This window comes from Bufo gargarizans, chromosome 6 (genome assembly GCF_014858855.1).
Source record: "Bufo gargarizans isolate SCDJY-AF-19 chromosome 6, ASM1485885v1, whole genome shotgun sequence".
Classification (NCBI taxonomy): Eukaryota; Metazoa; Chordata; class Amphibia; order Anura; family Bufonidae; genus Bufo; species Bufo gargarizans.
Genome location: NC_058085.1, coordinates 255625811 through 255653766, shown reverse-complemented (window position 1 = coordinate 255653766; position 27956 = coordinate 255625811). Strand labels below are relative to the sequence as shown.

The following is a 27956-nucleotide window of genomic DNA, read 5'->3' as shown; positions in this document are numbered from 1 at the left end:
TCTCTATGCTGACCCCAGCGTTGTCAGTCATGGCGCCAGCTCCTCCCAGCGTTCCCCTGTGACAGCCGGCTGTGAGGAGCCCGCCCTCCGTCACGTCACCGAGAGGCCGGCTCCGGAGCACAGCTAACGCAAGATGGCGGCCACCACGGGCTCAAGTGAGTCGGGTAAAGGGGGGAAGCGGGGAGGAAGAGGCGTGTGAGGAGGGGAAGTGGCCCCTGAGGGAGCGGCTGCCACCGGCGGAGGACGGGGCCGGCTCGGCCGCGCTGGGGCGCTGTCTGGGGCTCGGTAAGGCCCGAGGCCTCCTCTCCTCACAACGCATGATTGTGCTCTGTCAGGAGCGCACACACCCCGGCCGGCTCACGGCTCTGCTCCACACCTATGGAAGCAGAGGGGTCCTTGGGGGCCACACATCCAGCTGTGGCTCCTACGCTGCTGCCTGTCTGCGGCCATCCTTCCTGGTTCAACCCCTGTGAGTGCTCTGGGGGCCCTCCTGGCCTACGGGTGCTCCAGGGGCCACCACAGGCCTTACAGGGGGAGGGGTTCTTTCTGTTACGCTGGAGGTGGGGCCCCCAGGGACCACACGTCTGTATGTTGCCCTGGTGTAGTGTCATGGGGCCCCAGGTGCAGTGTAATGTCCATCCCTGTGGCTGGAGGGAATACAGTGAAGACAAAGAAGCCTGTGTCCTGGATTAGATGTAGCAGAGCTGAGGCTGTAACCCCCTGTGTTAAAGGGGTTTTCTGAGATTTGGATGGGTCATCAGTGACACCCGTCACCTCTTCTCAGTGATGTCACATCGGTCCTGTGGACGGCGCAGATCTGTCCTGTTCAGGTGGATGGGGCTGAGCTGTGAGACCAAGCATGGCCACCTTCCAATGGACGGCCTGTGGGGGGCTGCAGCACTCACAGGAGCACCACAGTCTGATTGGTGGGGGTCCCGGGTGTTGGACCACTGCGGAGGATAGGTCATCAATATCAGAAACTGAAAACCCCTTTAAGTAGATCAGCAGCCACTGCCGTATTAGATGCATAATAGAAACCCCTCAGTAACCAGCTCGGCTCTGCTACATCTACGAAGAATCCCCTGCACAGTGACTGTGTAGCCACAGGATATGTCTAGAGATGAGCGAATTTCCTATTTTGAAGTTCGTGTTGTGGGATTTACTGAACTGCGTTATGGATTCCGTTACCGCGGACCATGATAGAATGCCTTTATTCAGTCCGTCATAATAGAAGTCTATGGCTGCATAACGGATCCGTCTTGTTTCCATTATGCAGGAGATGACTCCCCTGCAAAACGGAAACTGGGCGTATCCGTTATGCAGCCCATAGACTTTCCTTTATGCATTCCGTCATGGTCCGTGGCAACGGAATCCATAACGCAATTCAGTAAATGCCACAACACGAACTTCAAAATAGGAAATTCGCTCATCCCTAGATATAAAGGTGCAGGTCTCGCCTCTGGGACCCTCCTCTATCTGGAGAACAGAGGTCCATTGGCTCCACCCCCACAGAAATCGATGGAATTAGCGGCAAGCGTCATACAGTGCTTGCCTACAGCCAGGAAATGGTTAACTGGTCTCCCCCCAGCAGGGTAGATGAGCCATCACTACCCATTGAAGAGGACAAGTCAATGCTGGTTATTCTAGATCTCCTCCAGTTTTGTGTACGCAGCTCCTATGCAAACTTTTGTCTCCATGGTAACAGCTTACAAAACAAACTCAGCCTAGTCTGATTCCGATGTCGTGTTACTCCTGTCCGAAGAGTCACTGACTTCACTGCAGACTGCTAGTAAGGCCTTATGCAGACAGCTGTTGTTTGGGTCTGCGGCTCGGATGCAGACCCATTCACTTCAATGGGGCCGCAAAAGATGCGGACAGCACTCCGTGTGCTGTCCGCATCTGTGGCTCCGTTCCGTGGCCCCGCTAAAAAAATATAACATGTCCTATTCTTGTCCGCGCTTTGCGGACAAGAATAGGCATTTATTTTGCCAGCTTCTGTTCCGCAAATTGCGTAAGGCAACCCGACGGCTTCCGTTCTTTGCGGACCGCAAAAAACGTCACGGCCGTGTGCATGAGGCCTAATTCGGTCATATTTTTAGCAGGAATAATAAGAGAATAACATATCCTAGAGTGATAAGAATAGATGCTCATTATTACTGGGGGGGGGGGGGGGGTTGGGGTGCAAGTAGTTTCTAAAAAGACTTGTCAGGAGAGGTGACAGGTTACTTACCTGCTCCCCAGCACTCGCATCCCTGCACAGCCGCCACTGCATCTGGCAACGGGGAGAGTAGCCGATAGCAGACCGCGACAGGAACGAGCCCCCTTGAGGCTGGTCAGCTTCACAGCCTGCTCTTGGCTGTTGTCGCTGGATGTTTTGAGCCAAGTGACGGGGAGATGCAGCAGGGACCCGGAGTGACACGGGTGCTGGGGAGCAGGTAAGTTATAGGGCAGTGACGGCTAACCTTGGCACTCCAGCTGTGGTGAAACTACGACTCCCAGCATGCTCCATTTATTTCTACAGAGTTCTGAGAGCAGCCAAGCAAGGGGGGCATCTTGGGAGTTGTAGTTTTACCACAGCTGGAGTGCCAAGGTTAGCCATCACTGTTATAGGGACTAGAGAGCAGCCAATTGATTTGTCTCATCAATCAGAGTTCGGCACCCGTGACGGGGTGTCCCTGAAAGGAGGACCCTCTTTCCCACCTCTCGATTGAAAGGGCTGGACATCTCGGCAGGCCCTGACAATCTCATGCCTACGCCTCTGCTCCAAGTAGCGGTGCAAGTTCAGAGTCTCTGCTGCAGCAGCTGTTCATGCACCGCTATCCGAAGTGTACAGCGCCAGCATAGTCGCTGCTCCAGTAACAGAAGCAGAGGCTCTGCGCTTGCACTGCTACGTGGAGCAGCGGCACAACAGCAATATTGTCAGGTTCCGCCGAGACGTCCAGCTGTTTTATTCAAGTGGTGGGAGAGTGTCCTCATCAGGGACCGCCCATCATAGGTGCAGATTTCTGCTTGATAAGACGACTCGATTCGCTCCTAACTAGTAGGGTGTGGGCACAACCAGTAGATTTAGCATTAACTGTGAAATGCGCAGTGGAAATCTGCGGCATAAAGTGACATACTGCCAATGTAGAAACCAGACTGCTGGTCAATTTCCGCTGCAGTTTTTTTTTTTTTTGTCTGCTTTAGACTTTACTGGTACTGCAATATGCTGCAGATTTTCTGGAATGTCTGCTGCGTGACTCCACAAGTGAACATACCCTTAGGCCTCATGCACACGACAGTTGTTTTTTGCGTCCGCCCCAAAAACCGCATGCGGCATCTTTTTTTTTTTTTTTTTTTTTTTTTTTTTCCCAGGGCGGATCAGTTTTTTCCCACAGACCCCTTGTAATAAATGCCTATCCTTGTCTGCAAATGTGAAAAAAGTAGGACATGCACTATTTTTTTTGCTGAAGTGAAACACGGACAACGGACGCGGAACACAAACGGATGAACTATCAGCATTTTTTTTGCTTACCCATTGAAATGAATGGGTCCACATCCTATCCGCGGAAAAAAAAAAAACGGAACGGAGGCCGAGAAAAACAACTGTCGTGTGCATAAGGCCTTACTCTGTATAGTAGTGGGGGGTACACAGGCCATAGCACGTGGAGTCGGTACATCCGGTGCTGTGTAATAGACATCCAAGCCATGCCTCCTAACATGACAAAATACACAGCGAAAAAATCTGCCGCAGAAATGCGAGGGTGGTCGTCAGATTTCTGCAGCAGATTTGCCGTGGCACTGTTTTCTAAATCACGGCCTGAAAAAATCTGATTTGTATAAAGGCGGATTTCCCATTGAAAACCTATAGGTACATACATTGGGGCAGATTTATGAAACTGCGCATAGCAACAAAGACAGAGTCTGCCTTACAGGTTCATACACTGCCCTGGACGCTGCACCCGGTATTGAGGCGTCAGTCTCCTGTGCAGATTCTGCCCCCGATCTTGTGTATTGCTGCATGGAGAGGCCGCCGTCCTGGAGTGTATTCACACTGCAGATTATTGAAGGTGTCATTGGTCTGAACACGGTTTACATGCACACGCTACGAATAGTACCACATTCCTGTACCGTGGCCCCGCACTGTTGGGTCTGGGATGACCCTTGTAAGATGAAACCATTGTAACTTGAGTTCATAACTCTGTGGAAAAATTATCCGAAGGCCTCATGCACACGAACATATTTTCTTTCTGTGTTCTTTCTGAGGCCAAGAGAGATAAAGCAAGTCCTCATAGATAAGTCAGGAATAGCTGCTGGAAGAGGTACATCACTTTCAGCGGTAAACCCCCGGATGGCAAAGCGCTGCAGAATATGTTGACATTATAAATATATATATGTATATTATTATGTTTATATCTATGGTGAGGACAGGAGGTTCTTAGGGTCCTGCATAGCACACAGTGTACCAGAAAAATACAATGGAGCGGCCCCCACCTGTTGTCCACAGGACCAACTCATTGTGGTACAGAGGGCAGTAGAGGACACGTAGTACTGTACTGTACCTGAGAAGTGGACAAGTTGATAGTCTGAGTGTCTGTTAAGTCTAGTTTCAGCTTAAGGGTCCTTTACACGGCCGAGAATCTGCCAGATAATCACTAATCAGTGTTCATAGGAAAGCTTGTTAGCGATTATCTGGCAGTGTAAATGTGCCGCCAATGAACAAGCAAAATGCTTGTTCATCAAGTAATCGCGTCATTCATGCAGTCACCTAAATTTTCATTTCCATCCATAGATTGGGCTGTCTAAACACGCTCTGCTGCCCAAAAACAGCGATTCTGTATGGGGACGAGCGATGGCATTAGCAATCCCACCTCCCCATACTGTGTTGTGCACCCCTGCTCTAGATAGATCATCAGCTTCTGATCGGTGGGGGTCTGACACCCGGGACTCCCGCCAATCAACAAAACAAAGTGCAAAACCCTTTTTAAGACAGGAAAACTTCTCCTTCTAAGTTTGGCCAGTTTACTGCCATCTTCAGGCACCACCATAAGATGTTTCACATGTTCAGTCATCTTGGCCCGTGGTGGCAAACCTGGGCACTCGGTCTCTAAAAGGTTCGCCATTACTGATCTTGGCCCTCCATCTGGCAGAGGGACCTGAGCACTAGTAGGACAGTATGGTGGCCTTGGACGTGGCTTCGTTTATCATGAATACAGTCCCCAAATTTTTAACAAAGGTGAACCATATCATCAAACTGTAAAGCCCCTTTCACACGGGCGAGTTTTCCGTGCGGGTGCGATGCGTGCGGTGAACGTATTGCACCCGCACTGAATCCTGACCCATTCATTTCTATGGGGCTGTGCACATGAGCGGTGATTTTCACGCATCACTTGTGCGTTGAGTGAAAATCGCAGCATGCTCTATATTGTCCGATTTTTTTCACGTGACGCAAGCCCCATAGAAGTGAATGGGAAGCGTGAAAATCGCATAGCATCCGCAAGCAAGTACGGTTGCTAGGAGACGATCGGGCTGGAGACCCGATCATTATTATTTTCCCTTATAACATGGTTATAAGGGAAAATAATAGCATTCTGAATACAGAATGCATAGTAAAACAGCGCTAGAGGGGTTAAAAAAAATAAATAAAAAAAAATAAATAAAAAATTTAACTCACCTTAGTCCACTTGATCGCGAAGCCGGCATCTCCTTGTGTCTCCTCTGCGCTAAACAGGACCTGGGGTGAGCATTAAATAGAGGTTAAGGACCTTTTGATGACGTCACTCCGGTCATCACATGGTCTTTTACCATGGTGAATCACCATGGTAAAAGATCATGTGACGTACCATGTGATGACCGGAGTGATGTCATCAAAGGTCCTTAACCTCTATTTAATGCTCACCCCAGGTCCTGTTCAGCGCAGAGGAGACACAAGGAGATGCCGGCTTCGCGATCAAGTGGACTAAGGTGAGTTAAAAAAAAAATGTATCCCCTCTAGCGCTGTTTTACTATGCATTTTGTATTCAGAATGCTATTATTTTCCCTTATAACCATGTTATAAGGGAAAATAATACAATCTTCAGAACATCAATCCCAAGCCCGAACTTCTGTGAAGAGGTTCGGGTTTGGGTACCAAACATGCGCGATTTTTCTCACGCGAGTGCAACGCATGACACTGTTTTGCACTCGCGCGTAAAAATCGCGCATTTTCCCGCAACGCACCTGCCTCTTATCCGGGCAAAAAACATGACGCCCGTGTGAAAGAGGCCTAAGACTTCCTGAAATAAAGTGGTTAAACCTTTTTATAGGGGTTGTCCAGCTTTGGAACATTTTTTACTCTGGGCATCGGTGTTAGTTGTACCTGTGGAAAAATAATTATCCTCTCCTGCTCCCCACCGCTTTATTCCCTCTTCACTGGTCCTCAGCGCTGATATGTCCCGCAGGCTGTTGACAATAATGGGACACGCGGCATCTGGCTAGTTTGTCCCAGGGCTGTGGAGTCGGAGTCGAGGAGTTGGAGTCGGAGTCAATTTTGGGTACCTGGAGTCGGCAAAAAATGAACCGACTCCGACTCCTACTAAATTTAAATTGGAATAAAAAAAAAAAAAAAGCAAGTTTAAATGTCCGAATTCATAAACAGTTATAATTAATGACTTCTCTACTGTAAGAATAAAGACCAATGCATGCCTCACGTAACCGCAAAACAAACGCGTTCAGTGATGTGAAGAAGCATGCTTTTCATATGCTTCACTATATGGCACGCAATGCACAATTAGGAGTGGCAATACATATACTTTCCATTGTGTTGTGTTCTGATGTTACAGGGAACACAATGCCCATGGTTTACCTAGCCTCTCACTGATAAGGGATTAAGTAAATATGTGTTTTGCAGGACTAGAGACACTTGTATAAGTGAAGGGAATGGAGGGTCAATAGTTCAAGACTGAAGCTGTAAACCATTGGAAAAACTGCTGTCATTCAGCTAAGGCCCCATGCACACGGCCGTGTTTCACGGCCGTGTGCGGGCCGTGGAACCGCGGCCTGGATCCCTCCTGAGAGCAGGAGCGCACGGCGTCACTGGTTGCTATGACGCCGTGCTCCCTGCTGCCGGCACAGTACAGTAATACACTGGTACGATCTATACCAGTGTATTACTGTACTGTGCCGGCAGCAGGGAGCGCACGGCGTCATAGCAACCAGTGACGCCGTGCGCTCCTGCTCTCAGGAGGGATCCAGGCCGCGGTTCCACGGCCCGCACACGGCCGTGTGCATGGGGCCTAAGGCTATAAAACGTGTAAACTCAGAATGTTATCTTAAACTTTAAACATGACTATGGGATTCTTCTAGGGAAATCATGTATTAAAATAAATGTCCCTTCCTGGATCCTCCCACTGCCCTATCTTCAGCAGAAGATCAGCACACAAAGGAGAAGGCAGCAGCTTCTGCCCAACTACCTCTGTGCTAGAAGAGCTTAGAAGAACTTCTTTCTTTCCTTCAAGGAATGTATAAAATACATTCGCATATTAAATACAGAGGAGTCGGAGTCGGGGAGTCGGAGTCGGAAGTACAAAATAATACTGAGGAGTCGGAGTCGGAGCATTTATCTACCGACTCCACAGCCCTGGTTTGTCCAGAGAAAAACCGCTGCTCCCAGTGGTATTCGTCCGGCCGAATCTCGGCACTAATGCCGGAAACAGGCCGGGTCCCGTTATAGTCAGTGGGGTCTGGCGGTGCTCCAGCCTTTTTTGTCTATGTCGGATGCAGGTTGTTCCTCTGATCAATTTAGCGCTAGTGTGAAACTGGTCCTATTCCGCTTTGGGACATTTTTAACTGTGGTCAGCAGCGGGTTGTACCTGCTGAAAAAAAAAAATCCTACTCTCCTGCTCCCCGGTGCTCCGTTCCCCCAGCCATTTACAGGTATGATCCACTTATGTCCCCTACAACTGGTCGTCCATACTGAGATCTGGAAGGTGATACTCTGTATGGGTGCCATGTTCTCAGGGAAAGGAAAGTCGTGGATCCGGTGCCACTGGTTCTGTTTTGTGACTCCGATGTGGATGACGACTCCGAGGCATTTACCTCCCAATGAGTCACATCACAGAATATAATAGGCAATCCTTCAGATTAGGCGCAGTGTCTCCATGTAGGAGAGCGTAGGGAACTGGCCTGTATTCATTCAGCAGCTTGTGGATCAGGCGATTGCTATGCATGTAGTTGTCTATTGCTTCCTACTGCAGTCCTTTCTCAAGGAGTTTGTGGAAATCCAAGAAGTGAACGACGTCAGCTTTAATTTAATTCCTCTCCTCCACCCCCCAGCATCTGCCGCCCACACCTGATGAATGACAGTCGTTTCCTGCTCGTCTCAGGCGCTTGTATATGTACGTGTGTGTATAGATATATGTAGACCCCTGGATACAGATCGCTTCTTTGGCAGTCGCTCTGTATTTTTGGAGGACAGATGGTTGGGGGGGCGGGGGGGGGAACATTATCTGCCATTACGGTACTTTGCAGTCTTTTCTCTCTGGAGGGGACATGGACCCGGCTTGACTGTTCAGTGGCCAACAATAGCTTTCGCAAGTCTCACAAAGAGTTAGGTGCCACGTGGGTTCACTTACTTTATGGTTTCCAGTGATGTCGGAGGATTGAATCCCTCTGTGTATGGGGGGCTGGGCTGAGGAAGTCGTGTTGGCTGGAAGTGAATGGACCAGTTTACTGGTGACTAATGGCTGATTATCTGCCGTTGTGTCCTTATCTTCTGCCGTCTCTGCACCCTGTACGTCCTGCTCTGCTGCCCATTCGCCTGTTTAAGTCTTAAGTTTTATCCTAATGCATTCTGAATGGAGACCATTCCGTTCAGGCATCAGTTCAGTCCCTCTTACGTTTTTTGGCCGGAGAAAATACCGCAGCATGCTGCAGTTTTTTCTCCGGCCAAAAATTCTGATCACTTGCCGGATCCAGCATTAATTTCCATTGAAATGTATTAGTGCCGCATTGACGGATCCGTTCTTCCAGTCCGTGCATGCGCAGACCTTTAAATCTGTGAAGAAAAATAAATACCGGATCCGTTTTTCCGGATGACACCAGAGAGATGGATCCAGTATTTCAATGCATTTGTCAGACGGATCCGGATCCATCTGACAAATGCCATACGTTTGCGTCCGGATCCGGCAGGCAGTTCGACCGTTCTGTGCATCCGTGACCGTTGTGCCGTTTTCCGGGGTTTTTTTCGCCGACCCATTGACTTTCAATGGGTCCATGGAAAAATCGGAAAATGCGCTGTTTGGCAGCCGCATCCGTGATCCGTGTTTCCTGGTCGTGAAAAAAATAGGACCTGTCCTATTTTTTTTCACGGCCAACGGTTCACGGAACCATTCAAGTCAACGGGTCCGTGAAAAATCACGGATGCACACCAGATTGTCATCCGCGTCCATGATCAGTGTCAGTTTTTTCCTATCATTTCAATGGCAAACTTGACTTAGATTTTTTTTTTTCATTTTTCATGTTCGTGGATCCTCCAAAAATCAAGGAAGACCCACGGACGAAAGAACGGTCACGGACCTGCGGACCTTAAAAAGAAAAATGGTTGTGTGCATGAGGCCTAACATTGATTTTCATGCCTGGTCAGGTTTGTTCAGTTTTGCAAACCGGACGCACAAACGCCGCTTGCAGTGGTTTTGTGTCCGGCTCCAAAACGCAAGCATCCGAACCGATGCTCCCTGATCAGTTTTGTCCCCATTGACAATGAATATGGACAAAACTGATCTGTACCATTCAGGTTCTGAGATCCTCTGAAACCCCAAAACCTGAACTAAAAACGCAGATGTGAAAGTAGCCTGACAACCACTATAGTAGAGCAGAACTGTGGTCTGAGCAGTTGTCGCTACCCTTCCCCTGCTTCTTTAGGGGGCAGTACCGAGCACAGGGGGAAGCTTGTAGGTGAGAGCTTCAGTTATTGTCCATAAGGCCGTGCAGGTTTTCTTGCTGGTTCAGTGCTGTAGTCCCTGGGGTTCCTTGCACGTGCCCCATAGTGGTGGAAGTTCCTTACAGTCGGGCTATCTACGGTATACTAAAAATAGGTGGGGTGCTTCAGCTTATCTTAATCTTCTCCAGTCCCTCCACCGACTTTAGTCCATAAGTCTCCATCACACCACTTCCGGCTGTGCTCTGGTCTTTGTCAGATTGCCATCAATGGCTTACTTCACAGCCGTGATGTGTGGACCTTGATGTGGATGGTGAATTGCAAACATACAACATTCCTGACCGGGCTGCATGTAAGCGTAGGATATCTCTGCAGTGATTGGTACACTCATCTGTATACCAGACATACTGCTATACACATAAGGTGCATGGATGGAGTTTTAGCCATGAAATCCACCATTCTTTACACTGCAGGCTGCATGCCAGAAGTTGGAAAATGATTCAGAATAGAAATAGTAACAGATTTGTTTTATGAAGCGGATGAGCAGCTGTACTGATAAGCTTCAGGCTAAATGCACACCATCAGGATTGCATGTATATTGTATTCTATGAGAATTTTAAATTGTCATGCACAAGATGCCGATTTTGACCTATGGTGCGGTCTTTGAAATCTGCAGCGTGTCAAGTTTATTTTATCTTTCCTGACTGGATTTTCTCCATTCACTTCAATAGGGAAAGTAAAATCTGCAAGCGGAAAATCCGCACCAAATCCGCACGTAAATTCCCTGCAGATTTCAGTGCGAATTGTCCGCACATAATTCCTGAAAGTGTGCGTTAACCCTTAGAGCTCCTTTAAATTCTGCTTCTACATTCTGTATCCTGGTAGTCAGTTCGGGGGCGGATATACTGATTGTGCTCGCCATGAAGCTCCCGGGGCATCATACCTGACCCTGTGCAGACACCTCCTCTTACTCCGTTATCACTTTCTACTTCAGTTATTCTTGTTTCACTTCCGCATTTTCTGGTTTGTCTCTTCCTTCCCTATGAGGTTCTATTACATTGATATGATGTTATACGTGTAGATTTCATCCTCTACGAGGTCAGTTACCGGCCTTGCAGAGTGTGAAGGAATAGAACCGGCAGCTTTTCATACCGGTGTACTTATTGCTTATAACATTAGGGATTTGCAAGTTCTGCAGATTCCTCCGTTTTTGAAATTTCTTCATACCAGACCGTCGGAATACATCGGCCAAGAGACATGTCCTGACAGTCACCAAATATGAACCACTGGCTTAGCAATCCATACTCTTTGGACTGGCAGCTACTCTTTCTCCACTCTGCCCAAGTGTAGAAGTTCTGGTGCATATGTCAGTATGCACCCCCATCCGTAACTTGCTATATGACACTACATCCTGTATTATACTCCAGAGCTGCACTCACTATTCTGCTTGTAGAGACCCTGTGTACATGCATTACTTATCCTGTACTAATTCTGAGTTACATAATGTATTATACTCCAGAGCTGCACTCACTATTCTGCTTGTAGAGACCCTGTGTACATGCATTACTTATCCTGTACTAATTCTGAGTTACATAATGTATTATACTCCAGAGCAGCACTCACTATTCTGCTGGTGGAGTTGCTGTGTACATACATTGCCTATCCTGTACTAATTCTAAATGATATACTGTATTATACTCTATAGCTGCAATCACAATTCTTCTGGTTATTTGAAATGGTTACCAAGCTTGTGGAAAGATACCCCTCCCCTCACAGCATAGCTGAGCTCTTATAATGCTGGGGAGAGGAGTTCATTTTCCTGATGACTGTACGGTTCCAGGTGTAAAGACCACACTTCCCAGAATGCAGATCACCTTAGGGAGCTTTGTGCAGACACCGAGCAAGCAGAGAATGCTGGTAGATTTCAGCGCCTGGTTCTAAAAGCGGTTATAACTCAGAATCTGTACAGAATGAGTAATGTATGTACACAGTGACATCACCAGCAGAATAGTGAGTGCAGCTCTGGAGTATAAACAGGATGTAACTCAGGATCAGTACAGGTGAAATAATGTATGTACACAGTGACTCCACCAGCAGAATAGTGAGTGCAGCTCTGGAGTATAAACAGGATGTAACTCAGGATCAGTACAGGTGAAATAATGTATGTACACAGTGACTCCACCAGCAGAATATCATGGATATTACATGAGCCATCATATGGTACTTGATCCCCCCCCCTGTTCTCATAACATGCACGTACTTTGACTGTAAAGTGGCAGAGATCAGGTCAGTGACCAGAGGACGGCATTCTAATCCCTTGTTTCTCATTTTAGGTGTCAAAGTTCCTCGTAATTTTCGGCTTTTGGAAGAACTTGAAGAAGGTCAGAAAGGAGTTGGTGATGGGACGGTTAGCTGGGGTCTGGTAGATGATGAAGACATGACACTCACAAGATGGACTGGTATGATTATTGGACCACCTAGAGTAAGTATTACAGCTTCCCCCTGTCATATGTGCTGTGATGGTCGCCTCTGATATATAACGGCACTTGTTCCCTCTTGGCAGTGATTTTAGAGAAGACTAGCTCCATAATATGTAATCTGATTGATGCACATGTACCAAGTGGCTTCATGGAAGTTTATGGGTGCTGTATGACAACTTGGAGCATGTACAGTACCGTAATACATCAGTGTCTCTGGATAGAGCCCAACATAGTTTTCAGTCTGTCACCCCTGAAATGTGGCATCAAAAGGCACACGTTTTTGCATGAGCATCATTTGTGCAATAAAATTGTGTCTTTTGGGGATTTTACATCACACTCGCCAATTTTCAAAAGTGGGTGCAGATTTACAGAAGCAGGCATGGCCCTCCTGCGGCTCGTCAGCTTTACTGTAATGTACACCAGAAGAGAGTGCACATTATAGCTGGCATAGATTACACTTTCAGGAGGTCCACAGATGTGCCTAATTTATCGAGAGGCATGTTCCTCTTACTAAATAAGGCACATCTTGATAAATGCCTCCCCCCTCACATACTGTGCAGCACTATACCATTACACAGCTTCATCTTCTCAGAAAGTTCACGTCTGACACCATTCATCAGCCTATCGGTATGTTATACAGTACATTTGGAAAGTCTTCAGCTCCTCTCACTTTTTTCACATTTTATGTTGCGGCCTTGTGCTAAAATAAAAAAAAGTTCAAGTTTTTCCCCCATCATTGTGCACTCAATACCCCATAATGACAAAGTGAAAACAGTGTTCAAAATATTTGCTAATTTATTGAAAAGGAAAAACTATAATCTTGCATTGACAAAAGTATTCACACCCTTTACCCAGGACTTAGTTGAAGCCCGTTTGGCAGAGAGTACAGCCTCCAGTCTTCTTGGGTATGATGCCACAAGGTTTGCAAACCTGGATTTGGGGAATCTCTGCAGATCTTCTCAAGCTCTGTCAGGTTTGATGGGGCCATCAGTGGACAGCCGTTAACAGGTTTCTCCAGAGAGGTTCAATTGGGTTCAAGTTGAGTTGAAGATATGTCCCTCAGGGTCAGGTGAACTTTTGACCCGGTCTGAGGTCCAGAGCACTCTGGATCAGGTTTTCATTAAGAATATCTCTGTACTTTGTTCTATTCAGCTTTCGCTCAACTGTGACTGGTCTCCGTGTCCCAGCTACAGAAAAATACCCCCACATCATGATGCTGTCACCACCATACTTCACTGTAGGAATGGTTTTGAGCAATGTCTCGTTTCCTCCAAACATGATGCTTAAATTGATGACAAAAAGCGCAATCTTGGTTTGATCAGACCAGAGACTCTTGTTCCTCACAGTCTGAGTTTTTGCAAACCTTTATGTGTCTTTGGGCTCAAGCACACGAACGTATTTTCTTTCCGTGTCCGTTCCGTTTTTTTGCAGACCGTATGCGGAACCATTCACTTCAGTGGGTCCGCAAAAAATAACGGAACTTACTCCGTGTGCATTCTGTTTCCATATGTCTGTATTTCTGTTCCGCGAAAAAATAGAACATGTATTATTATCCGCATTACAGACAAGAATAGTACTGTTTTATGAAGGGCCCGCTGTTCCTTTCCGCAAAATACGGAATGCACACGGATGTCATCCATATTTTTTGCGGACCACAAAATGCATACGGTCGTGTGCATGAGCCCTTTTACTGAGGAGAGGCTTCCTTCTGGCCACTCTGCCACAAAGCCCAGATTGGTGGAGTGCTGCAGTGGTGATTGACTTTCTAGAAGTTTCACCTATCTGCAAACAGGATCTTTGGAGCTCAGCCAGAGTGACCATTGCACTTGGTCCCCTCTTACCAAGGCCCATCTCCCTGGTTACTTAGTATAGTGGGGAAGCCAGCTGTAGTAAGAGTCCTGGTTGTTCCAAACATCTTCCGTTTAATAATTATAGAGACCCCAAAGCTCTTGGGACCTTTCAATGCAGCAGAAATGTTTTTGTAGCCATCTCCAGCAATGTGCTTCCACATAATCCTGACTCTGGGCTCTACAGGCAGTCCTTTCCTCCTCATGGCTTTGTTTTTGCTGTGATCTGAATCGTCACTTATGAGACCTTATATAGACAGGGCTGTGTCTTTCCAAATCGCGTCCAATCCACTGAGTTTACCACATGTGACTCCAATCAAAGTGTAGAAACATCTCAAAGATGATGAAGAGAAATTACAAGTGTCATAGCAAAGGGTCAGAATTCCTTTTTAATAAATTGGCTAAAATTTTATTATTACATATATTATTTTTTTCACTTTCTCAAAATTGGGTATTGAGTGCAGATTGATAGGGAAAACCTAACAACATAATGAAATGTGAAAAAAGTTAAAGGGTCTGAAGGCTCTGTGTGTCTGATGTATAGACAAACCTGCAGTGAACAGAACCGTAGCTAAACATTGCGTGTGTAAACTGGATTTACAGGTTATTATCTTGAGAACTTTTTCCTGATCTATATGTTTACCTCTGCTGGTTACTCTTGGAAACAGACAGCAGGTTATTTCAGTTATATGACCTATCACCTTATTTCTGTGGCTGTCTTCTGAGCTCCTAAAGTGCTCTGCTCACATTGCGTAACCAGCGTAATTGTGACATACTATTAACATACTGGGTGGGGGCACAGCGGGGCGTAGGAGCGATATTTGTAAAACACAGGCAGGGTGGCAGCATCAGCGGGGGGTACCCAGCAAAGAAAGGTATTTAATTAAACTAAAAAAAATCTATGAAAGGTCCTCTTTAAGTTAAAGAGATTTTCTAGAAAATGTAATATTGATGGCCTATCCTCAGTACCAGATCAGCAGAAGTCCTACTCCCGGGACCACCACCGATAGGCTGGTCGAAGAGGCTGCAGCGCTGTGTGAGCACTTAGGCCTCTTTATAGGCCAATGATGTCCCCGTACATTGGTCACATGGCCTAGGCGCAGCTCAGTGCCATTGAAGTGAATGAGGTTCAGATGCAATGTATGGCGCTGTGCAGCGGCCTCTTAAAACAAGAGTCTGACCCCCGCTGATATGATATTGATGACCTATCCTGGATGCCAAGGGTATACCTGCATTTGTAATCATATAGTTGCTGCACAGTTGCATCTCTGTATTTTTGGAGGACATGGTGTGAACCTTGCCTGCTAAGTCCTCTGTCAGGGTCACAAAGTATAAAGGAGTTTGCAATGTGCTGTAAATATGCTCCGCCCTCTTTTGATGTCTTGCATAATTTTTTTTTTTTTTTTTTACCAGTGTTCTGTCATGCTTCTTGTGACTTAGTTTTTTTTTTTTTTTTCTTTCTCCAGACAATTTATGAAAACAGGATATACAGCCTTAAAGTAGAGTGTGGCCCTAAATACCCAGAATCTCCTCCGTTCGTCAAATTTGTAACAAAAATTAATATGAATGGCGTGAATAATTCTAATGGTGTGGTGAGTAGTACATTTCACTTCTGCTTTGTCACATATGGGCATTGTCCGTTTTATAGAGGAGAACTTAGAGGATCTACTCCCTGATTACAATTTCTCTGCTCCACTGTTCTTGTGACAACATGCCCTGCTGTCAGTGTGTGGATCTGTGTGGACACCAATAAAAAAGTGAAGAGCCCTGACCAGAAACCTTTGTCATCAAAGCAGAGGAACCGTACGTGAACAGGGCCCCTCAGTGGTGGAAATGGACATCATACCAAGGAAACGACTTGCAATACTAAGCTTGTATTACATTGAATAATGCTCACACTCCTTTACACTAATGATTTCTGTAGAGACAGGAAGTCGTAGGTGCAGCATAAATCTAATTGTCTGTCTCTGGTTATCTGTGCCTGTGTCACTGGTTCTGCTCATAAGTAGCAGCGTTCCTCCCTTATATTGATCCGCTGCCTCATTGTCGTCAAAGGCAGATTTCAAACATTGTTAATGGCGGCTTCCTGCACTAGTCACTCAGCTGTAATAGTAAATGACAAGAATTAAGCTAGATTTACACAGCCCAAATATCGGGCCAATTATCGGGAGTGAACCTTCTTACGGATGGTCGTTCCCGATAATCTGCCCGTCTAAAGGTGCCGCAAATCACCGCTTGATCATCGGCTGAGATGATCGCTGGTGCGGAAACCTCAATCATCGTTCCCGGGTAGCAGATTGTGCTGTATAAGGGCTCATTCAGACGGCCATATGCTGTCCGCAAAAATACGGATCTGTTTTTTTTTTTGCAGATTAGATGCTGTCCTATTCAGTTCTATGGGGCCCTTTTCTTCCATTGAACAGCTCAGCAAAAAAACATTGAAAATGTCCTATACTTGTCAGTGAAAATCAGGACATGGCCCTATTTTAGTCTACAAAAAACAAAATGACTGCACACGGTTATATATACAAACAATAGAGCTAAGAAATGGGGGTCATTCTAGATAAAAGTGGGCCCTATTTTAGTCTACAAAAACCAAAATGGGTGCACACCGTTATATATACAAACAATAGAGCTAAGAAATGGGGGTCATTCTAGATAAAAGTGGTACAACACCGACTATAAATGAATAATGGAAGCTCTTAGCGCACATACGTGTCGGGCCCATCTACCAGGCATCAAGATGGCTTCCGCAGATGGGTCCCGATCACTAAATATGCCGCCTCACTTTGGACTTGATTAAGCCTCCAATATTCAGGGCAGTGTAGAAACCAGCTACAAACGTACTCTGCTTAGAAGGTAGATGGGCGTGTTCAGTCTAAAAGAGGTGCTACCCTCAATAAGAAAATTTAGACTGAACATTCTATTTTAGTCTATGGATCAGCAAAAAAATGGAAGGCAATCCGTTTTTTTGCAGACCTGCTGATCTGTCTCCAAAAAAAAAACGGATCTGCATTTTTGCGGACAGCATACGGCCGTCTCAATGAGCCCTAAATAGCGATCTGCTGCCCAGGAGCAATGGGTTTGTATAGTAGCTAGCGATTGCTCGTCCTCATACAGTGGAGGTGATGGCTGCATGTAAATGAAACGCTTCATTTCCACTTAACGAGGTGCCGACTGTCAGGATTAACTGCTACCTTCCCGACAGTTGGTTTCTCGCCCAGTGTAAATGCACCTTGAGTATTGTTTGATCCCCCAAGAGATAAAATAAATACCAAGCACATAGGAATCCCTCTCCTCCATTTGAGAAAGTGTACCAGTGTATACAGACATATTCTAACTCCTTCCTGCCCTGTACAAGCCACCAGACTATTATGGAACAGTCATGGTTCAGGAATAGTGTAAAACAAACCTTCTATTTGCAAGTTCGGGTTATCTAAGAATTCCGTAATTAATTCTATGACAGAATGCATCACAGAAGCCTGTAAGAGGCATTCCATATCGCATTCCGTCATAATAGAAGTCTATGCTGGCCATAGAGCCTAAGACAGATAGTGAAACCTCCCAAAATGGTTACTAACAGTCTCCATATACTTTACCACATACTTCATGTTGGCATCATTTTCTAAATGTCATTTTATTTTGTAGGACTTAGGCCTCATGCACACGACCGTGGTGTGTTTTGCGGTCCGCAAATCGCGGATGGTGTCCGTGCGCGGTTCGCAATTTGCGGAATGGCGCGGATAGCCTTTAATATAAATGCCTATTATTGTCCGCAAAGCGCAGACAAGAATAGGACATGTTTTTTTTTGCGGGGCCACGGAACGGAGCAACGGATGCGGACAGCACACGGAGTGCTGTCCGCATCTTTTGCGGCCTCATTGAAGTAAATTGGTCCGCATCCGAGCCGCCAAAACGGTGGCTCGGATGCGGACCAAAACAACGGCTGTGTGCATGAGGCCTTAGAAGTTTAGAAACAATTGTTCGAAAAAGGTTCCCAAATTGACTTTAAGGACCAATGCAGTTCTGAAGTGACTTTTAGGGACTTGTATATTAGAAACCACCGATATCTGACTCCATTTTAGAAATGTCACCCTTAAAATTATTCAGAACTGATTTTAGAAATATTGTTTAGTTCCACAGGACTTGAAGCAAAATGGAGGTGAAATTTGAAAATTTTAATTTTTTGCAGATTTTCAATTTTTTCCGGTAACCTTATTCTGCAGTTTACAGAAACGCCCCATATGTGGTTGTAAACTGCTGTATGGGCACACAGCAGAGCTCAGAAGGAAAACAGGGCAGTAATGGTTTTGGAGGGCAGATTTTGCTGGAATACTTTTTGGGCACCAGGTCGCATTTTGGACATTGAGGTACCCCTACAGTGAACCCCCACGCCCCCAATTTGGTAATGTCATGCCTCAAGGAGTGTAGTGAGATGTTTCATAGAATTTAGGAATACTTGGCTGTGAAAATAAAAATAAATTTCTTCCAATAAAATATTGCTTTAGCCCCAAATATTTTATTATTTACAAGGGATAAAAGGAGAAAAGCCCCCCCCCCCCCCCCCCCCCCCCCCGTTTGCATTATTCATTAAAAAAGTCTAAATCGAAACGGATCCGTCTTGACTTACATTGAAAGTCAATGGGGGACGGATCTGTTTTCGATTGCACCATATTGTGTCAGTGAAAAATGAATCCGTCCCTATTGACTTGCATTGTAAGTCTAGACGAATCCGTTAGGCTCCTCAGCGTTTTAGTGACCGTCTAAAAAACGTAACTGAGACTAAACGCAGCCAAATTGATGCATTCTGAACAGATCCTCATCCATTCAGAATGCATTGGGGCTGAACTGATCCGTTTTGGGCCGCTTGTGAGACCCCTGAAACGGATCTCACAGGCGGACCCAGAAACGCCAGTGTGAAAGTAGCCTAAGAATTTACTTAGGGGAATAATGATTGGCTTGACCCCACAAGTGTTTCATAGAATTTTTTTTTTTTTTTTTTTTTTTTTTTTATTGGAACATTAAATGAAAAATTACATTTTATTTCACTTAAAGAGGACCTTTCATCAGTTTTGACATAGGCTAATTATGGTATTACCTTGTAGGCTGGCCCCCACTGATGCCATGGGTGTTTTTGTTTTGTTTGTTTTTTCCCAACATAAATTATAAATTTAAATAAAAACTATTTTAATTTTTTCTGACGTTCACCTGGCTGGTAGATCACGTTTTAGTGCTTAGATCAGGGATCAGCAACATCCAGATGTTCTGAAACTACAACTCCGAGAATCCTCCTTTTCCCCTCCCCTCCATGACGGCACCTTACTTGGAGATTATCCTCCTCCTCCAGCCAGGCAGGGACAGGAAGGTTCAAAAGGGCCCGCCTCCTCACTTATCTTCAGTGTCTTCCTGTCCCTGCCAGGCGGAGGATAGGACTACGTTCGTGCTCCAGTCGGGAGCGATTGCGGAGGGCGGGTGCATTGCGCCAGCCACGGTCTTACCTTAGGCAAGTAAGTCCGTTCCATGGATGCCTGCCGCGGTCCCTTCCTTTTCTTCAAAACTCGCGCGCGCCAGCGCGTAGTGGCAGGCCGCGGCAACCGGACACTCAAGGAGTTCTTCCGGTGTCTAGGCTGCCCGCTGCCCGAGATTCTCGGCTCCGGCGGGTGACGTCATCTGGGGGCCTAATTAGGGTAGCCGGAGTGTTGCCCGGCTGGATGACGTCGGAGGTCCTGGGAAGACTTCCGGCCATACATATCCTTTAAAAACTGGCGCCCTGGTCAAGTCGGATGTCGGCCTCTGACCAGAGAGTTTGCAAGCTCCTGCAGCCTCAGACATCCGCACATATGGATCAGGAGGAAGCTATGGACCAACCTGTAGCTGTGAGTGACATCCAGGTTGTGAGTATGGAATGCTGCTTGCACTGTACTAAGTCTTTCTCATCTTTCCCCTTTTTTGTATGGAAGAGTGACAAGGATAGTTCTGTAAGGCCTAAAATATCGCCGAAATCTAAAGTTCCTAGATGTCGCGTATGTTCGGCCAAACTCCCCGATAACTATGCTAAAAAACTTTGTGAGAAATGCATTGATTGCATTGTTAGGGAGGAAGCCCCGTCCCTGAAACAGGAATTGCAGTGCCTGATTAAGCAGGAAATAAAAAACGCTTTCTCAGATTTTTCTGCAGCCGCTAACGTCCCATCTACTTCCAAACAGGGGCCCAGGAAAAGATCCCCCTTAAAAACCTCTTCATCGTCCTCTGATGTTTCTTCAGATAGCGACGAGGATAGTTTTAATTCCGACTCTGATGGGGATTTTAAAAATTATCTGTTTTCATCTGACGATATAAAGGATCTATTAAAAGCGGTTAGGGATACCATGGAAATTAAGGAAGAAAAAGTACATAAGTCTGCCCAAGATAGAATGTTTTCAGTATTAGAAACCAAGAAAAAAAAGGGTATTTTCGGTACATAAAAATCTGCAGTCTCTTATCTTGAGGGAGTGGAAAAATCCTAACAGGAAGGTTTTCCTACCCCGAACAATTAGGAAAAGGCTTCCTTTTGACGAAGAAGAACTGTCCCCGTTCTTGACTTGTCCTAAAATTGACGTGTCACTCTCCAAACTAGCTAAGGGTTCCTCTTTACCATTCGAGGATACAGGATCACTGCGTGATCCTATGGACAAAAAAGTGGATGCTAGCCTTAAAAGAACCTGGGATGCGGTCGCGGCTTTGTTTAAACCTAATATCGCGGCCACGTCCGTGGCTAGATCCCTAAAAAATTGGTTGGAACAACTAGATATACTTTTGAAGTCCAATACCCCATACGAAAACTTTGCAGACTCCTTCCCTCTTTTGTTAAAAGCCGTAGATTTTCTGTCAGACACAACAGCGGATTCTGTCAGGCTGGCCGCAAGAGCTACGGCTCTAGCCAATAACTCCAGAAGGGCACTTTGGCTAAAAGCTTGGTCTGGTGACACGGGTTCCAAAGCAAAACTATGTAACATTCCGTTTCATGGTAACCTTCTCTTTGGTCAGGATTTAGATAAAATCCTAGAGAAAGCATCTGACTCTAAAAAGAATTTTCCAGAGGATAAAAAGAAGAGGAAAGCTCCCTTTTTTCGTCCCCAAAAAAAGGTTAGTTTTCAAAATAAAAGAAGTAAATCGGAAAACTGGAGATCAGGAAGACAGAAAGGGAAGGGGTTTTTGTTCTCTCCCCGTTCCGAGGAACCTTCCAAAAAATGACGCCAGAGCCCCAGTGGGGGGGAAGACTGGGAAAATTTGTGGATTGCTGGGAAAAATACTCTTACAGCCACTGGTTACTAAATACCCTCCGCAAGGGGTACAGTATTCCCTTTGTAAGGAGTCCCCCCCCCCCTCTTTTTATTCAGACTCCAGTTCAGAGCTCGGAACATCTCCAGCTTGGCATGGAGCAAGAAATCGGACTTCTAGTTCAGATGAACGTCTTAGTTCCGGTACCTACGGACCAAGTCGGTCTGGGCTGTTATTCCAGGGTATTCTTGGTAAAAAAAACAAACGGGAAAATGCGTCTCATTATAAATATGAAAGCCCTGAACAGGTCCACAAAGTACGAAAAATTCAGGATGGAATCTATAAGAACCACGGTCAAAGTTCTACAGGAAGGGGCGTTTCTGGCATCCATAGATTTGAAAGATGCGTATTTTCACGTACCCATCCATCCAGGGTCTCAACCATTCCTGAGAATAGCGGTATGGGTCCAAGGGCAGCTAAAACATCTCCAGTTCCAAGCTCTACCCTTTGGGATAACGACTGCCCCCAGGCTTTTCACAAAAATTATGCTAGAGGCAATAACCCCTCTGAGAAAGGAAAAAATAATGATAATTCCATACCTGGACGACCTTTTGGTAGTGGGGGACTCCCGAAAAGACCTAGAGACCAATCTATCCAAAACGATAGACAGACTGGAGGAACTGGGTTGGATTTTAAATCGGGAGAAGTCCCACTTAGTCCCCACGCAACAGATAGTTTTTCTGGGAATTCTCATAGACTCGGTGAGCCAAAAATGCTTTTTACCAGCAGAAAAAATCTCGAAAATCCAATCCCAAGTAAAACAGTTCAGGCAACAAAGATCCCACACCATAAGACAAACGATGGGATCCTCACCACGGATGCCAGCCTTTGGGGCTGGGGAGCACATCTCCAAACAATGTCAGCCCAAGGGGAGTGGTCACAGGCCCAGAAGAGGTACTCATCAAATCATCGGGAACTTCTGGGGGTATGGGAGGCTCTGAGTTACTTCTCAAAGGAGTTAGAAAGGTCCAATGTACAAATAAGATCCGACAACAAGTCGGTGGTAGCATATATAAACCACCAGGGAGGAACAAAAAGCAAACAACTACAAGCCCTAGCCAACAAGATTTTCCTGTGGGCGGAGGAGAATCTCCTCTCCCTGTCAGCGGTCTTCCTAAAAGGGACGCAAAACATACAGGCGGATTTCCTCAGTCGCAGGAAATTAGATCCGGGGGAGTGGAGTTTAAAGGAAGAAATTTTTCAGTCCTTAACACAAAGGTGGGGTCTTCCCCAAATAGACCTTTTTGCAAACAAAATAAATGCAAAATTACCAACCTATTTTTCCCTGGATCCATGGGATCCGAGGAGTGCAGGAACAGATGCGCTTGCTCTTCCTTGGAATTTCCAACTGGCATACTGTTTCCCACCTCTGCCTCTGATTCCAAGGGTTCTCAGGAAAATAAAAGAAGGGGCCGAGGTAATCCTGATTGTTCCCAACTGGCTGAGGAGATCCTGGTTTCCTCTCCTGGCAAAGATGTCCAGGGAGGATCCTTGGATTTTGCCCTGGTCGGAAGACCTCCTCTCTCAAGGGCCAGTTTTCCACCCAAGGACGCAAAGTCTGCACCTCTCTGCTTGGATCCTGAAAGGGCAGTCTTAAAATCTAAGGGTTTATCGGACGGAGTAATTAATACCATGTTAGCCAGCAAAAAAGAGGTTACTAATAAAATTTACCGCAAAATCTGGAAGAGATATGTTTCCTGGTGTTCAGTAAATACCTCTAGCTCCAGGGGTAGTATTCCGTCTATTCTAGATTTCCTTCAAGAAGGTTTTAACAAAGGGCTAAAACCTAGTACCCTTAGAGTTCAAATTTCAGCATTAAGTACCTACTTAGATGAAAAGATAGCTCTTAATCCGTGGATCATTCGCTTCATGAAGGGAACCGTCAGACTCAGACCCCGGAGTAGACCTCTAGTCGCTCCGTGGGATTTAAACTCTGTCCTCTCCGGTCTCACTAAACCCCCCTTTGAGCCCTTAGAGTCAGCAAATATCAGATATCTGACCCTTAAAACAGTATTCCTAGTGGCCATTACTTCTGCCCGTAGGGTTAACGAGATACAGGTTTTCTCGGTTAAAAAACCCTTCATGACGATCAGGGACGACAGAATAATTCTAAGTTTCGACAATTCCTTTCTGGCTAAGGTTGTCTCGGAGTTCCATAGAATGGAGGAGGTGGTTCTCCCTTCGTTCTGTGAAAATCCCAGATCTAAAAAATAAGAGGTTTTTCACACTTTGGATGTCAGAAGATGTGTTCTGAAGTATATATCAGAAACTAAAGACTGGAGAAAATCTAATAACCTATTTGTCCAATTCCTAGGGGGTAGGAAGGGATTAAAAGCGTCCATACCTTCTATTACACGGTGGTTAAAATCTCAGAGGCCTACATAGCAATAGGAGAACGACCCCCGGTAAATATCAAGGCTCTTTTAACAAGGGCAGTATCGACTTCATGGGCGGAAGAAGCATCCGCTTCCTTGGAGCAGATCTGTAGGGCAGCAACCTGGTCGAATCCGCATACCTTTTGTAAAACACTATAGGTTAGATACTGATTCTAAAAGAGACCTATCCTACGGTAGGAAAGTTTTACAAGCTGTTGTCCCTCCCTAATTGACTAATCTGTTAGTTCTCCAAGTAAGGTGCCGTCATGGAGGGGAGGGGAAAAATTGAATTAGTCTTACCGGTAATTCCTTTTTCGCGAATCCTCCATGACGGCACCGCTTATATTCCCCCCCCCCCCAAAAAAAAAAAAAAAAAAAAAAAAAGGGACTAGTTATAAAGTTAATAATTAGTCTAGAGATATATGTATGAGGTTTAATACGTATAACAAAGAATAGATAATTAACTGGTGGAGGTCACGAATGAGTGTGTAAGTTTAGGGCCTGTCAAGTCCAGAAGACACTGAAGATAAGTGAGGAGGCGGGCCCTTTTGAACCTTCCTGTCCCTGCCTGGCTGGAGGAGGAGGATAATCTCCAAGTAAGGTGCCGTCATGGAGGATTCGCGAAAAAGGAATTACCGGTAAGACTAATTCAATTTTCACTTCTGTGGGCGTTACAAAAAGAGCTGAGTAAGTTTGCATGCTGGGAGTTGTAGTTTCACAGCAGCTGGAGTGCCAAAGGTTGCTGATCCCTGGTTTAGATTGTCTGTTTTAGAACAGCTTGGCTTGTATATTCTAGCTGCGACACAGCCCGAGATTCAGCCCTCAGTAGCAAAGACATATGAGATACACCCTTGGCTACTGAAGTGCCACCCTGCAAGGATGTGAAATATGTCCTTAGCAGAGAAAGGGAAACACCCAACAGAAAAGGCTATTGTTTTTTTTTTTTTACTTTAAGGGGTTTTCTCAGGCTTTACTACTGATGACCTATCCTCTGGATAAGTCATCAGCATCTGATTGGTGGGGGTTCCAGACCCCTGCCGATCAGCTGTTTAAGAAGGCACTGGCGCACGCAGTGGCGCTGCAGCCTTCTGTCAGCTTTCCCTAGGCCATGTGACGTCACGTTAATTGGTCACATGGCAAAGTCTGAGCTCATCCCCATTAAATTGAATGGGGCTGAACAGTGATACCAAGCAAACCCTCTGTAAAATGGATGGCACTGTGCTAGGTAAGTAGGGGGAAGGCCACGGCACTACTGTCGGTGCCTTCTCAAACAGCTGATTGGTGGGAGTTACAGGTATCGAACCCCCACCAATCAGATACTGCCGACTTATCCAAAGGATAAGTTATCAGTAGTAAAGTCTCAGAAAACCTTTAATATTCATAGAAAAAAAAGTTTTTTTTAGGAATGTTTTGCTTTTCATTTTGGCAGTAAAGTTATTGAAGATTAAATACAAGATATTGTCCTTCTGATAATCCCTCCTGTATAGATGGGCAATCTATTGTCAGCTTACTGCTGCTGTGAGGGGATGGTGTTATCTGAAGTGTAATCCTCAAGATAATAGTAGCTGTAGAATTGGGTTAACTGTATGACAGCTCTATTCTCTTGATAAGGATCCCACAGAAGGGCATTGCATTGATTAGTGTGATGCTCTAATTGAGTCCCTGCAGGGGGCTCTCTGGGCAGAATGAATGGTCTGACTGAGATATCAAGCCCACCTTACTGGTGAAGTTCTGCCAGGACTTCTTTCTTGAATGGCTTTGTTGGTATATGATGCTGGTCTTTCAGTCAGTGGGGGAGATTTATCCAAACTGGTATAAAGGAAAACTGGCGTAGTTGCCTATAGCAACCAATCAGATTCCAACTTTTTATTTTCCAAAGTAGTTTTGAAAAATGAAAGTTGCTATGGGCAACTAGGCCAGTTTTCCTTTACACCTGTCTGGTTCACAGAATAGTTGGATACTTATAGTGTTTACACCTTGTTTTAGGTGATGTAATCCAAGCGAGATACTGCCAGGACAGTCATTGGTATGATCTTGTAGTGGTGGCAGTACATACTATGGTTTCTGAGGAATCACCCCTCTTTTCTCATTACCAACATCAAATGTATTTTTCCCTGACATTACATTTCATAACGCACACCCCAAGTTCAGAGAGCGCCCATACTGGATCGGCTGTATATCCCAAAACCTGGACTGGATCCGGTTTGAATTGTATTCTTGGCATATTAGTATCTATAAGGAGAGATTAATCGTATGTTCAACAGTCAAGCAAAATGATCATTATAAAACTAGATAGATTTTATGTTGGCAAGTATACAGGAAAGTATTTAAATAAGAAGTGTTCGTACATTGGACATAAAACCTGTCTACCCAATAGCTACAAATGCCATAGTCTGTGACTAGTAAATTAGGTCTAATAAAACTGAGCACAATAAATACAAAGTAAAATAAAAAAGAAAAAGGCTTGTGGCAGCGACCGCTAGAGGGCAGCCTTTCTTCATAATTGGAGCTTGGGGTCGGTGGGAATCGGAAGAGAATCCAAATATCCTTGGTGTTAAGCGTCAGCATGAAGAGACTGGATTTCAAGTTCTGACCCCTGGCCTTGTGTTTTTTTTTCTCCTTTTCTTTGAATAGGTGGATCCCAGAGCCATATCTGTTCTAGCAAAATGGCAGAATTCCTATAGCATCAAAGTCATCCTGCAAGAACTGCGGCGCCTAATGATGTCCAAAGAAAATATGAAACTTCCGCAGCCCCCTGAAGGACAATGTTACAGCAATTAAGAAACAAAACAAAAAAAATTGGAAAAAGCAAAACAAAAAACGAGAAAAGAGAAAATTGTTCATGCCCAATTTAAAAGGAATTTATGCTCTCGTCATTTTCCACAGTAGTAAATTTTCTAGATACATCTTGTAGACCTCAGACGTACTGGAAGTTTTCCCGAGATAACGCCAGTTTATCTTGAGATGCTGTAAATTATACTAATATTTTTTTTCCCCCCTTCCCTCATTTTCGAAACAGAAATCTAAGTTTGTGCTATAACAATAATCCTGTCTGCATTGTCAACGTTCCAGTGTCGAGAAAAAAAAAAATCTATTTAAATTCTTCCTGTTTGCGAGCAGCGTGGCACATTATCTGACTGTGAAGCCTGTATCACACAATCACGTTATTGCTGCAGTTTATTTTTTACAATTTTCTTTTCCTCGCTATAGACATTTAGTTCAAGTCCATCGAGGCGTCGATTTGTTTCCTCATTTCAGATTTTTTTTTTTTTCTGCTATATTCTTTTTGTGTCCAGTTTTTAGACTGGGTTTCATGGACTACTAATGAGAATGCGTGCTAACTTGGGTCATCCCCTCCCCTCCTTTGTGTCGTCTCTAATAAATGCTGGATGTGGCAGATTGCGAGTGTTGTCATTTCATTAAATGGTCCGGCATCTCATTGGTTGCACTCATCTCAGCACAATGGCTGCCGTATTGGTGGGGTAGAGCTCCAGGGTAAAAATCATATTAGAAAGTTTCCGCTAGTGTTGCTCCATGGCAGTTGTGCTTTTGTCTTCCTACAGGGGGGATAGCTCAAGACCTTTCAGATAGGGTCTAAACAATTTGAGGAACAAAGGGCTTTATATCTCCATTCTGTTAATGAGACAAGGGGTAAAGGAACACTCTACCCGAATGATGATGCTGCACTTCAGGGGGGTGGAGTAGGACACTGGAATTAAAGGGTTCTTATATCAGACAATGGGGGCATATCGCTAGTGTACTATGGGGGGAAATTTATCATGAGGAGAAAATTGTAAGTCTGTTTTGTTCGTCTGCGTTGGAGTATTTTATGCCACATTTATCAAATGTCTCATGATGTTTGATAAATTTGTCTTATCCTTAAACCTAACACTTTTGTCTAGAGAAGCTCCTCCGGTTTTCCTTCTTTCTCCTCCTGGAGTGAGATTGTGACATAGATAGATATATAATTTTTTTTTTTACTCATTAACATGGGTAACCACACACACATTTCCACCCACATTACAAAACTGGGGTGAGT

At 45.3% G+C, this 27956-nt stretch overlaps 1 protein-coding gene across 1 annotated transcript; it reads left to right on the top strand.

Annotated features, from left to right (window-relative positions):
• Positions 1-27316, top strand: UBE2V1 (ubiquitin conjugating enzyme E2 V1). Its single transcript, XM_044298872.1, has 4 exons — positions 1-155; positions 12229-12377; positions 15689-15814; positions 26552-27316. The coding sequence occupies exons 1-4, from the start codon at positions 134-136 to the stop codon at positions 26696-26698; spliced, it is 444 nt and encodes a 147-aa protein (XP_044154807.1). The 5' UTR covers positions 1-133; the 3' UTR covers positions 26699-27316.
• Positions 27317-27956: the final 640 nt, after the last annotated feature.